Raw genomic sequence first — 13,836 nt, 5'->3', positions numbered from 1 at the left:
TCAGTATTCTCAAGTGTGCACTATGTTCTTTTAGTGTGTAGTTTCATGTCTCTTTATTTTAGTAATTATAATATTTAGTAATTGAATGTTATGAGTATTAATTTTTATTCTCTCACTTGGTTTTCTGTTAGGGACTACTATTACCCTTATGTGGCATCTTGCTTATCTGTCTTCAACATTTGTTTCTTTTGAATTGTTTAAATCTCTTCATTTCTTTTTGCTATTTTTTCTTCCCATTTTTCTTGTGTCATTATCTATTGTGTTAATCTACTCTTGTGTTTCTGTTACAGGTTGAGTGTCCCGTATGTGAAATACTTGGGACCAAAGTGTTTCAGACTTCAGATTTTTTCCAATTTGGAACATTGCTGATTGAGCATCCCAAATCCCAAATCCAAAGTAATCCAGTGAGCATTTCCTTTGAACATCATGTTTGCACTCAAAAAGTTGCAGATTTTAGAGCATTTCTGATCTCAGGTTTTCAGATTTTTTTTTTTTTTTTTTTTTTATGAGAGGGAGTCTCTGTCACCCAGGCTGGAGTGCAGTGGTGAGATTCTTGGCTCACTGCAAGCTCTGCCTCCCAGGTTCAAGCGATTCTCCTGCCTTGGCCTCCTGAGTAGCTGGGACTACAGGCGCCCGCCACCACACCCAGGTAATTTTTGTATTTTTAGTAGAGATGGGTTTCAGTGTTGCCCAGGCTGGTCTCAAACTCCTGAGCTCAGGCAATCCGCCCACCTCGGCCTCCCAAAGTGCTGGGATTACAGGTGTGAACCACCGCACCGTCCAGGTTTTCAGATTTAGGATGCTCAACCTGTAGTTTAATCTTCATTTCCAAAGTGATGTTTTCTTTTATTTCTAATTCTGTATTGAGTTCTGTCATGTCATTTATAAGCTTTGCTAGTTTTTCATGTATGTGCCTCTTTCGTGTTTGTATAACTTTTAAATCTTTTTCGCTTATTTTGAAATTCTGATGTATTGTTGGCATGCTTTCACTCTCTGTATGACATTGTATTTCTAATTTCTAACAGCTCTTTTTATTCTCTTAATCTTTTTTCTGTAGCAATCTCTTCTCATTTCTTAGCTGTGTTATCTTATTTTTCTAACGATAGTAAGGACAAGCTGTTTAACTTAAAGTTTTCTTCTACCTGCCTAATTTATTTCTTCTAATTTCCCTACCTGCTCCTCTGCCCCCATTTGAGCCCTTTATTATTTTAGAGACTTTTCTCAAATTTATGGTAGTTCTTGGCTTACTGGCTCATGTTTAAGAGTTGGAAAATTTAAAAAAAAAAAAAAAACTAATTAGAAAGTCTGTGTGCCATGAGTAGGGCTTATTCAATTCCAGACTTTACCATAAAGTAATCTAGTTGAGCTGTTTCTTTGTGGAACCCCCTGTGTTAGGATCTCTTCATTAATTTTTTTTCTTTGAGGCTGATCGGATTCTTCAGAGAAGATTCTTTCAGCCCCCTACCCTGGAGGGTATAAGCTTACTCATAGTGCTCTGGCAGCCAAATGAAGAGAGGAACATTGTTTCTCTAAATATATGAATTTTTGTTTAGGAAGGCTGCCTCAGTTGATGGTTTCCCCTAGTCCAGATTTCTATTTTTACTCCCTCCAGAGAACAATCTCTGGTAGCATATCTGAGAGGAGAAGGGACAGCTGCTGAGCTATATGGAAGGAATGAGGAGGTCTGGAAGGTTCTAAGAATCTCATCTATTTTTTCAACAATTCCTCTTGTTTTTAGATTGATTCAACTTCCAGATATACCTGTTGTTTTCAGTTGCCATACTTTTTGTGGGTTCTGCAGTAGAAATTAAACATTTGCACTGAACTTTCCTGGGCCTACTAAGTCAGTTATCATTTGTCTTTCTGCTTTCTAAAATGCCTTGCTATTGTCTCTTCTCTCATTCTCTTTGTCTTAACGGTGTGTGTGAGTGAGTGTGTGTGTGTGTGTGTGTGTGTGTGTGTAGCCCTCCTCTATTGTTCAGTGTTGTTTCAGGAGAGAGAGGAGAGGCTAATGGCATGCATTCATTTCACCCCAGTACTTGGACCTGTATTGTACAGTGAATGTCAGGGAAGTTACTCTTCAGGTCTCCTTCTGATTCTTTTGGAGCAAATGATAAAACGTTTTTCTGTTGACACATATTGGGCAACATAGCAAGACCATGTCTCTATTTAAAAGAAAAGAAAAGAAAAGAAATGGCTGGGCACGGTGGCTCACACCTGTAATCCCAGCACTTTGGGAGGCTGAGGCGGGCCTGTCACAAGGTCAGGAGGTCGAGACCATCATGGTCAACATGGTGAAACCCCATCTCTACTAAAAGTACAAAAAGTAGCTGGGCATGGTGGTGGGCACCTGTAATTCCAGCTACTTAGGAGGCTGAGTCCGGAGAATCGCTTGAACCCGGGAGGCAGAGGTTGCAGTGAGCCAAGATTGCACCGTAACACTCTAGCCTGGTTACACAGTGAGACTCTGTCTCAAAAAAAGTAAAAATAAAAAAAGAGAAACGATCATAAAGGAATCCTATGAACAATTATATGCCAGTAAATTAAACCATTTAGATCAAATGGACAAATTACTGGAAAGGAATGCTGTAGAACATGAAGAAATGTTCACCCGGTAGTTGATATTGTGATCCATTTGCAGGCTGTTACCTTCTCCTCTCAAGGATGCAGTGGAAGTGTCAACCTGGAGAAGATGCTATACAATGCAAGAGGTGAACTCTGCCCTTAGTAAAATCCAGCTGGTGGGATATTCTCAGAAAATTGTGAGTATTCATATTACATTTCAGTCATTTATGAATGCTTTCCGTTCATATTGTTATTGTTTCGAAGGATCCTATAGTTACGTTTTTAAAGCCATTCCGTTACTGAGGATCCAGAGCCTCTGTTCTTTCCTCTGTTCCAGTCAGGAACAAGGGCCTAACACCTAACTGAAAATGAAAAAGGAAAGCCAAAGCGTATCTTTGGTCTGTATGGTAATATTTCATCTCTCCCTTTTAATGTGTGAACCTTGAGTGCCTAGGGATATGGAAGAGGGCTGGAGCTCTCAGGTGACAAGTACAGATTATAGGATTGCTTTCTATATTTGGAACATGATGATCTCCATCATCTTTCTGTTTTCCTTAAACTTTGTAGTTTACTTTATTGATTGATTGACTGAGACAAGGTCCCACTTTGTTACCCAGGCTAGAGTACAGTGGCACAAACACGGGTCACTGCAGCCTCGACTTTCCAGGCTCATGTGATCCTCCTGCCCCAAGTAGCTACTTGGGGACTACAGGCATGTGCCACCATGCCCAGCTAATTTTTGTATTTTTTTGTAGAGACAGGGTTTCGCCACGTTGCCCAGGCTGGGTTCATGCGTTCCACCGGCCTCAGCCTCCCAAAGTGCTGGGATTACAGGCGTCAGCTATTGCACCTAGTCTCTGGTTTACTTTAAAATATTTTTTGTTTTTAAACTGAGGATATTTCTGTTGTTTTTCCCTCCAGAATTACCTTGTGTGACTGTCACTGTAAGCTCATTGCGCATTCTTACTGTGGTTCTCTTTTAGGAGCTTTTTGGTGCAGTCCAGGTGACGCCTCTGAGCTCTGGCTATGCCCTTGGGAGCTCCAACTGGATCATCCAGTCTCATTATGAGAAAGTGTCTTATGTCTCTGGATCCTCCTTGCTTACCACACACCCCCAGGTAATTCCAAATTCTCTTCTTGCAACTCAGCTTTTTGGTTACTTAACTCAAATTCAGAATGTGTCCAGGGTACCATCAGCCATTTTTAAATCTTCCCAATTTGGTTTTCTACAGATACTCTCTAGCCAAGGTAGACTATTTGAATCCCAACATTTTGGCCTACAGGTTTCTCTGAAATAGTCCTGCTACCTTGAGGGTCACCACTAGGGTTCTGAAATTCCCACAGTCCTTCCAAAGACCATAGCCTAATGTGGGACACAGATAGTTATGCATTTACTCAGCAAATATTAGCTGTTTAAAATCCTTCCCAAGGGCCAAGTGTCAAGTGTCATGCACACATGTGGGTATTGGGGATTCAGTGGTGACCAATGGGCAAAGCCACTCTTGTGGATCTTTTGTTGTAGGGGAGTTGATGATGTTGGGGAGAGGATGGTGTATAGTAGGTAAAAAAAATAAAGTGTATGGCCATTTCCAATTGTGATACAAGTACTGAAAACAGTAAATCAGGATGATTTTCAGAGCGATGGAGACTGGTTTAGATTGGGTGCCCAGGAAAGCCGGTGGGAAGATCTCACTTAACTGAGATCTGGAGAGGTAAGCCATGTTGGCTGGGCGCAGTGGCTCACACCTGTAATCCCATCACTTCGAGAGGCCAAAATGGGATAACTGCTTGAGCCTAGGAGTTCAGGACCAGCTTGGGCAATATGGCAAAACCCTGTCTCTACAAAAAGTTCAAAAATTAGCCGGGTGTGGTGGCACATGCTGTGGGCCCAGCTACTCAAGAGGCTAAGGCAGAAGGATCGCTTGAGCCTGGGAAGCAGAGGTTGCAGTCAGCCGAGATTGCGCCACTGTACTCCAGTGTGGGTAACAGAGTGAGATTCTGCCTCAAGAAAAAAAAAAAAAAAGTCTGGGTATGGTGACTCATGCCTGTAAATCCCAGCATTTTGGGAGACCAAGGCAAGTGGCTCACTTTAGGTCAGAAGTTCGAGACCAACCTGGCCAACATGGTGAAACCCCATCTCTACTAAAAATACAAAAATTAGGTGTGATGGTGTACACCTGTGATCCCAGCTACTTGGGAAGCTGAGGCAGGAGAACCACTTGAACTCGGGAGACAGAGGTTGCAGTGAGCCGAGATCGTGTGCTGCACCCAGCCTGGGTGACAGAGCAAGACTCCATCTCAAAAAAAAAAAAAAAAAGAAAGAGAGAGAAAGAAAAAAGAAAAACAGAAAAATTAGCCACGTGAAGCTGTGAGTGTTTGTATTATAAAGGGATGGCCAGTGAAGGGCCCCTAAAGCAAGAATAATTTGAAGGGCAGAGAAGGCTATTGTGGTCTCAGCATGGCGGTCAGCAGTGAGGTCCAAGAGAGTGGCAGACACCATGTCATGTAGCGCTAGCAGGCTGTGAGGAAGAATTTTGGTTTTATTTTAATATGGAGAGGGAAACTATTGGAAGGTTTTAAGTTACTCATTCCAGTCATATTTAGCAAGAAGCCCAGCACATATAAACATTGTTACGAATGTGATACTTACTCCTTTTTAGGTATTTCTAAATAATTTACTGTTCATTTCCTGTATGTTGGTTATTTCTATGTTTGTAATAGGGAGTGGGGGACATTAGTTAGCTGTTGAATGGGTATATAGATACATTAGGTAACTTGTGGGAGTCCATATTCCATTTATTTATCTACATCCATTTACAGAGAGAGAGAAGGTCTTGTTCTGTCACTCAGACTGGAGTACAGTGGTGCAATCATAGCTCACTGGTAATCTCAAACTCCTGGGCTCAAGCAATCCTCCCAAGTAGCTAGGACTATAGCCACCACACCTGGCCTATTTATTTTTTAACATAACCTGAAATTTTTATTGTCTTCATAATACAACCAAAAATGAAGCTAAGAACTGGATCACTTGGCGTTTTCTCCTTTTATCCCTTCCCAGTTAAAAATGCTTATATCTCTTAGTAGCCAGCATTCTCTTAGATCTGCAGTTGGGCCCAACACTTAAGCTTTAGCACAATCTCATTTGTAGTTTTAGCCTTTTTCCAGAAGATTGGCTTGGTCTGCCTGCGTAGCCACTCCTTCCTGCCATTAAGCCACTTTCCCTCAGCATACAGATCATCTTTGCCCTTCTTGTACCGTGTCTCTCTGTGGAGTTGGTGCTGACCATGCTTCTTACACAAAGCTCAGTGGGTGTGAAGAACATTCACCATGTTTGTGAGAGCACTATCCATAAGTAAAGAAATTATTCATCTTTTAATTACAAATAAAAATTGTATATATTTATGGTATGCATGATGTTTTGATATATGCATGCATTATGGAATGGCTAAGTCAATAATTAACAGACCCATTTTAATATGGGGAGAACCATGCTGTGCTCTAGTGGGGAATAATAGGATGTCTGAGTTGCCATTCTGCATTATTTCTTTATACCTTCTTTTATAGCCAAGTTTCATCTCAGGGTCTAGAGGGGACGCTGCTATTTTTTCCTGCATCTAGTGGAATTCTGGGCCCTTCCTGGTTATTGAAATCAAAAGCCCATCAATGTCACCATCATCTGCTTCATTGAATCAAAATTTTTTATTGGCAGCTTCTATCATTCCTGATGTGTTCTTCCATAAAAGACAGAAAGATGACTTGGCAGCCAACTCTTCTGATTTGTCCTGCTTAGTTCAAAGCCTTTACAGTACTATTGATGTAATTTCCAGTAAATTATTCTTACAAGATTCATAAATTTAAAGGGAAAATAATGTCTTGAAAGTAATGAGCAACATACCTAAGTAATTAATTTTAATTTCTAGCTGGCGACCTGTGTTATATGTAAAAAAGAAAAAAATTAGATTTTTCTTTACCCACGTAATTGGATTCTGTGTTGAATTGGCAGGGATGAGAAAAGTTTTGGTTTGAAAAACTTGATAGTCTAATTGCACAGTTAGCAAACTGTGGCCTGGGCACTAAATGTGGCATGCCACCTATTTTGGCATATAATATTTTGTTGAAGTACAGCCACACCCATTTGTTTATGGAATGTTTATGGCTCAATATATACCATAGGCTGGACAGGGTGGCTCATGCCTGTAATCACAGCATTTTGAGAGGCCAAGGCAAGATGATTGAGCCCAGGAATTCGAGACCAGCCTGGGCAACATGGCAAGACCCCATGTCTACAAAAAGTTTAAAAAAAAGAAGCCAGGTGCGGTGGCATGCGCCTGTGGTCCCAGTTACTCAGGAGGCTGAGGCATGAGGATTGCTTCAGCCTGGGAGGTTGAGGCTGCAGTGAGCCATGTTTGTGCCATTTGTACTCTAGCCTGGGCAACAGAGAAGACCCTGTCTCAAAAAAAAAAAAAAAGTTATAATGGCAGAATTCTACTTTAAATGTTACAGCAAACTTTGCTAACCCCTGGTCTGTTTGAGTAGAATCTTTACTAACTAGGAAGAATATCACAGGCTGCTGTAGAATTCTGATAAACATAGGGAAATAAGGCTTTGGATTAAGCCTGAAGGCAGTAAGAATGGAGAAAAGAGTTAAAACATTGGCAGGTCTTTAATGCAAGAAATATTTGTTGAATGCCCACTGTCTTCAGAAAAGAAAGAATAAAAGTTAGAGATCTTATGTCTGCATGACATTGAGAATGGTGTTAATGGCCACTAATCCAGTTAACAAGGAAGAGTTGGCAGAGGGCCATTTTTGCAGAAGAGGGTAGTAGGTTTCATGAATGTGAATTTGAGAACATTAGACAAATGGAAATATTGGGCTGGAACTGGGATGTGGAGGCAAGTCTGGAGACAGACTGGAGAGTTGTCACATTTTAAAAATCTAACTGAGCATGATTGCTCATGCCTGTAATCCCAACACTTTGGGAGACCAAGGCAGGCAGATCACAAGGACAGGAGTTCAAGACCAGCCTGGCCAACATGGTGAAACCCCATCTATACTAAAAATACAAAAATTAACCGGTGTGGTGGTGTTCACCTGTAATCCCAACTACTCAGGAGGCTGAAGCAGGAGAATCGCTTGAATCTGGGAGGTGGAGGTTGCAGTGAGCCGAGATCGCACTATTGCACTCCAGCCTGGGCAACAGAGAGAGACTCCGTCTCAAAAAAAAAAAAAAAAAAATCTAGATAAAGGGCCAAGGGCCAAAGACTGAGCCATAGGGAACTTTTACCAACAGACAGTGGAAGGAAGAAAAATAGTCTTGTGTAAGAATGGTTGGAGAGTTAAAGGAAAATTGAGGCCAAAGAGTGCAGCCTCCCAAATGGAGAAGGAAGAGAACTAGCCTTTACTGAGCATGAGGTCTCAGTATTAATTTTTTAATGGATTTGATATTTAGCAACCATGCTGAATTCTCTTAATTCTAATATTTATCTATTGATATTATCTTGCAATGAAGTAACAGTTTTCTCACCTCTCTTCTAACCTTTGTATCTTTTATTTTTCTTATCTTGTGACTGAACCCTATAATACTGTGTTGCACAGCAGTGATGATAGTGGACATCCTTGTCTTGTATAAGACTGTAAAAGGAAAGCTTTTGTAGTTTCTTCGTTAAACATCATGCTTACTACACCATTTTTATTTGTCAAGCTAAGGGGTGTCTCCTTTATCCCCAACTTTCTGATTTTTTAAAAGTCAGATATAAGTGTTATACCTTATCAAATGCTGTTGAGCATGTGCGATCAACTTTGATTTCTCTCCTTTGAGACCATTAGTGTAGTGAATTGCAGTGTTAGCTTTGCTCACGTTCAACCATCCAGTATTCCTGGAATAAATCTTGCTTGATTACAATCTATTATATTTAAAATACTCTCCAGGAATGAGTTGGTGAGTATTTTATTGAAGTTTATAATCTATAGTCATAGGTGAAAAATGGGCCCATACATTATTTTCTTATACTACCTTTGTTTGTCAGAAACCAAGGTATGTTCATCTCATAAGGTGATTTGGGAGCCTTTCCCTCTTTTTCTAATGTCAGAAAAAAGTATATGAGGTAGGGATTATCTTTTCCTGAAAGTTTGGTCAAATGTTCCATAAAACTGTCTGGATCTGGATGACCATTATTGAACTACGTTTTCTGGGCCAAAATTGTGCCAGAATTTTGGCAGAGATTTGTCCTTTTTGCCTAGGTTTTCAAAATCATAGGTATAGAGCTATTTATAATCCTCTTATTTGTTTAGCCTTTTTGTGTAAGTCTGTTTTCATTCTAAATTTTATTTTCATCATCTTCTTGATCAGACTTGCCAGAAGATTGTCTATATTATTGATTTTATTCAAAAAATAAGTTTTTGCTTTTAATTGTTTTGGTTGTATTTTCATCCTTTGTTCTGCCCTTTATTTCCTTCCTTCCTTCTACTTCAGATTTACTGTTTTTACTAAGTGCGTTTCAGTGTTTGCTTTTCCACAAATGTATTTAAAGCAACCAGTTTGTATCTTTGTATAATTTTACTCTGTTACATTTTTGATACGCAGTGCTTTGTCATTCATCTCTAAGTATGTCATAATATTCTTTATAATGTTCATGATTTAAATAACCAAATGTTATTTTACAGTATAATTGTTTCTAGTCCATCCAGTCTGATTAGACATAGGATTAGAGGAAATTTTTTTAAGCCTATGTTTCAAGAGTCTAATCTTTTGCATTATAATAAACATATCCTGATGGACTGAAATTTGATTAGGCTTCCTTTGAAGCACAATCTATTTTTGTAAATGTTCTCTACGTGTCTTGGAAAAGAATGTGTATTCACTGTTGGGTAAAATATTTCTATATGTATTTGAGTGTTTTGCATCATTCAAGTCTTATATCTTTGCTTAGCTACTGATTTCTGAAAAGGATGTGTTAGTTGTTGATTATTTCTCACTGTAGTTTTACCAATTTTTAGTTTTTAATATTTCTATGCTGTATACTCAGGAGTCCATATATTCATGATCATTATATTTTATCAATCAGTTATTCTTTTTATCAGGATGCTTCGATGCTTTCTTTTTTTTCTCTATAAAAACTGCATTAAAAGCCAAGAGGCTTTTTCCCAGGTTTGGTTTGGTTTGGTTTTTGTTTGTTTGTTTGTTTGTTTTTTTCTGAGACAAGGTCTTGCTGTGTCGCCCAGGCTAGAGTACAGTGGTGCGGTCTCAACTCACTGCAGCCTCTGCCTCTGCAATTCAAGCAGTCCTCCCACCTCAGCCTCCAAAGTAGCTGGGACTACAGGCACATGTCACCATGCCTGGGTAATTTTTGTACTTTTTGTAGAGACAGGATCTTCCTGTATTGCCCAGTCTGGTCTCAAACTCCTGGGCTCAAGCGGTCAGTTCACCTTTGACCTCCCAAAGTGCTGGGATTACAGGCATGAGCCACCGTGCTTGGCCGGGATTTTTTATTTTAATCTAGTGTCTCTTGGTTGGTGAGCCTGTTTGTATTTCTTGTGATGGCTGTTGTAGTTTTGCCATCTTCTTTCATGTTTTTAGTTCATTCTTTTCCTAGTCTTTTCTTGCCTTCCTTTAGAAGGGTAAATTTCCTTCTGTATATGTGAAAATACATATTTTATTTTTATTCTTCTGAGGTATTTCTTAGTTTATTTTTTCTGTGACTATCTTACTTACCAGTATCTGTATGTTTCCTCCCAAAGCCACACTGTCCTCTTGTCTCCCCCATCTTTCTCTGTTCCTTTGCACACCATACCCCATGCTGACCATGGTGAAACCATCTAGAATTTTAGTTCTGGGTCATTTAGAATACACATAGGGTGGTGAATGTATTCCTTATTGCAACAACAGTGATCTTCATTGAGATACATTGTAAGTTTTTCAACCTTACTTTCCATATGCAGGATCTCATAACATCCTGCTAGATTGACTTTTTTTCTTCCAGGAATACTTGAGGAATGGGAAGGAATCTAGAGGGTCTTGAAGTGGTAAGCCTATGAGGCCTTGATTATTAAGAGTGTCTTTAATTTTTTCTCACATTTAAATGATAGCTTGGATGGATTAAAAATCAAAGGCAAAAAAACTTTGATAGGATAAAGCTTTGGAAATACGACTTCATTTTCCACTTGTATCACTTGTTGTTGTTAAGAACTCTGAAGGCATTTAGATTTGTGTTCCATTATATGGGATCTGCTTTTAGAATTTTCACTTTAATATTTGTATGTTTTACAATGATTTCTCTTCAATGTGTGTTTTTCCTGTTAATATAGTGTCTGTGAGATCTTCCAGTTTCCTTTAGCTTAAAAAACTTCTTAGTCATATTTTAAATTACTTACTCCTGGCTGATTTTCTTTTTCTTTTTATGGAATTTCTAGTATATAGATACTGACACTTTTGTGTATTGCATGTCTTTTTTCTTGTATATTTCCCATCTACTTCATGAAGCCTCCTGAAAAAAATCTTCCAGCTCCTGAATTCATTCTCAGCCATATTCATGCTGCTCCTCACACAAACATACTTTTGTTCACAGTATTTCTAGATGTTTCTCTTTACACTTGCTCATTTTAATCTCCCTCTGTATATTTTTTGGGACATTGTAATACATATATTCCTACTGTGGTTCACTAATTCTCCCTGTGGAGATAGATTTTAGCTCACAATGTTTAGTAGGTGCTGCCTTCCTTGGTGGTCTTGTTTGATTCCCTGCGAGCTCTCCTTGCTTGACCCTCAGGGCCCCTCCTCTTATATCTCTGCTTCAGACATTGTTTCTCCTGAGTGTCTCCCTGACTTGTCACCACTTTGCCCTTGTGGTGTGAGGGAACAACCAAGGAGTGGCTTAGTGTTCTGTGAACCTTCATCCCGCTGTTCTGGCATTTCCTTCCTCACAGAGTGGGGGTTGAACCGGCCACAATCTGCCAACTGTAATATGGAGGAAAGGAAAAAGGACAAAGGGTTTTTGCGCAACCTCTCCTCCACCCGCAGTAGAAGCTATTGCCTGCCCTTTTGTCCTCATTCCAAGGCCCCTAGTTTCCCCAGGAATTTATTCCCCAGGAATTTATGATTTAGTTTCTCACATTTGTCAGCTGCCTTTGCTTCTGAGCACCTCTGTCCTCTCAGTTTAGATTCTGGGAGTGTGGCAGAGCACATTGGCTCACGCCTATAATCCCAACACCTTGGGAGGCCAAGGTGGGAGGACTGCTTGAGCTCAGGATGTTCGAGACCAGCTTGGGCAACATAGTGGGACCCGTCTCTACAAAAAATCAAAAAAGAAGCTGGGCGTGGTGGCACACGCCTGTGGTCCCAGCTACTCGGGATGCTGACGTGGGAGGATCACTTGAGTTAGGGAGGTTGAGGCTGCAGTGAGCTGTGGCCGCACCAGTGTGCTTCAGCCTGGACCACAGAGTGAGACCCTGTCTCAAAATAAATAAATAAAAATAAAAATAGATTCTAGGAGCATGCCAGCAGCTCATGCCCATGTGTGGTCTTGTCAGGAGTCATAGTAGACGTCTTATTTTGAAATAATATTATTTTCTTCTATTTCTGATTAGAAAATTTTAATTTGTATTTATTGTAGTAATTTTGGAAAATACAAAAATCTCAGAGAAAAGATAAAAATTGTATGAATCCTAACATTAAGAGCTATTTGCAGCCTGCTTTTCTGCTCTTTCTGATGAACTGTGTAGTGAACTTTACTTAGGTCATCATGGATTCTACCACATGACATATGATACCTGTCTAGTGCTCTGTCCCGTGGATATACCATGAAATGTTTAACTCTTTCTCACTGTTGGACATTGAAATGGTTTAAAACTTTTTTCCTGAAAAAAACTTATTTCAAACAGTTGTATAGTCTGCCCAGAAAGAGGGCCCAGGACACAGTTTAAAAATAATACTAATAGAACAAAACAAGCAGCACCTGTTGGAAAGATCCCATAAATGTATTGGCAATAACTAGCAAGCACTTTTGATAATTGAAGTCACGGCCTTTCTGACTGTGGAAATCAAATGAATGGATTTGCTTGTGACTTTTGAACCTGTATTTGAATACTACATTTTGTATTATGTTGGTTTGAAAAGGCAACGTAATAGTCATATTATTTCAATAGCTTCTTGGCTACTTTGCCTGACTTCAGGGGTAGACTTGAGTTTTAGATGTGAAACTCCCCAGCATAGTATAGCAAAAGCTACATATACCTAGACATCAGGGCTTAGTTTTATAATTTATTTATTTATTTTTGAGACAGTCTCACTCTGTTGCCCAGGTTGGAGTGCAGTGGCGTGATCATGGCTCACTGCAACCTTAAACTCTCCAGGCTCAGATGATCCTCCCACCTCAGCCTCCCAAGTAGCTGGGACTACAGTGCACCAGCACATCTGGCTAATTTTTTTTTTTTATTTTAGAAACAAGGTTTTACCATATTGCCCAGGCTGGTCTTGAACTCTTGGACTCAAGCGATTCACCCATCTCAGCCTCCCAAAGTGGTGGAATTACAGGCATGAGCCACCACGCCTGGTCTGGTTAGTTTTAGAAACTTATCTATAATAGAATGTGACACTGATGTCCTTACCAGGCTAAGATTTGAAGTATGGAAAATTGTAGGGCACGGTAGAGTATTTTGTTGTTACTCTTGGCAGTATGTTTTCATTTGTGTTTAGGTTTAATTTGTTTATTGTTTTGATCTTTTCTCATCCTTCTGACCACAAAACAGACCTGGAAAGGTACCCATCCTACCCCTTTAGCTGTTACCTGAAGGCCTTGAAGACTCTCCAACACCTTGGTCTCTGGCCAGGAATAAATTTGGAAAACCAGGCACAGCCAGTCAGTGGGCTGTTTCCTTTCCACATAACTTTTGGCCTTGAAGCTAAGACACGTGGTTCCCTAGTTTCTAAGGCTCCTAGGTCTTTGAGGGAGAAGGGGAGGAGAGATGATTTGAAAGCAAGGGTTCCACAGGGGGATGTCTGCCTTCAAGCAGTGGTTCTTAACATTTTGTGGGACATTAACCAAAAGCCTGATAGTAATAATCTGATGAGAACTACTCTAAAAAAAGTAATAAAACATTTATGCACATTGACACAGACTTCGCTTTTTATTTCTGGAGACCCTGAGTTTATGGAGTCCTCAGAAGCCCATTGTTATTTTTCAGGTTAAGAATCTCTGGCTTAGAATTTTGGAAAGAATTTGTTTAAGAAATGAAATAAAAGGGCCGGGCGCGGTGGCTCAAGCCTGTAATCCCAG

The 13,836-nt window shown here is 39.8% G+C and overlaps 1 protein-coding gene across 3 annotated transcripts in view; it reads left to right on the top strand.

The window, feature by feature from the left end:
- Window positions 1-13,836, top strand: part of INTS9 (integrator complex subunit 9) — a 130,186-nt gene that overhangs the window by 72,701 nt on the left and 43,649 nt on the right. For all 3 annotated transcript variants that reach the window (XM_011983905.1, XM_011983904.1, XM_011983906.1), the window contains 2 exons: window positions 2,642-2,762; window positions 3,549-3,683. In XM_011983905.1, the coding sequence (XP_011839295.1) occupies window positions 2,642-2,762; window positions 3,549-3,683 (256 nt within the window). The remainder of the gene's footprint in view (window positions 1-2,641; window positions 2,763-3,548; window positions 3,684-13,836) is intronic.

Source organism: Mandrillus leucophaeus, unplaced genomic scaffold (assembly GCF_000951045.1).
Source record: "Mandrillus leucophaeus isolate KB7577 unplaced genomic scaffold, Mleu.le_1.0 Scaffold256, whole genome shotgun sequence".
Lineage (NCBI taxonomy): Eukaryota > Metazoa > Chordata > Mammalia > Primates > Cercopithecidae > Mandrillus > Mandrillus leucophaeus.
The sequence above is the reverse complement of the archived record's forward strand: the minus strand, read 5'-3'. Positions and strand labels throughout refer to the sequence as shown.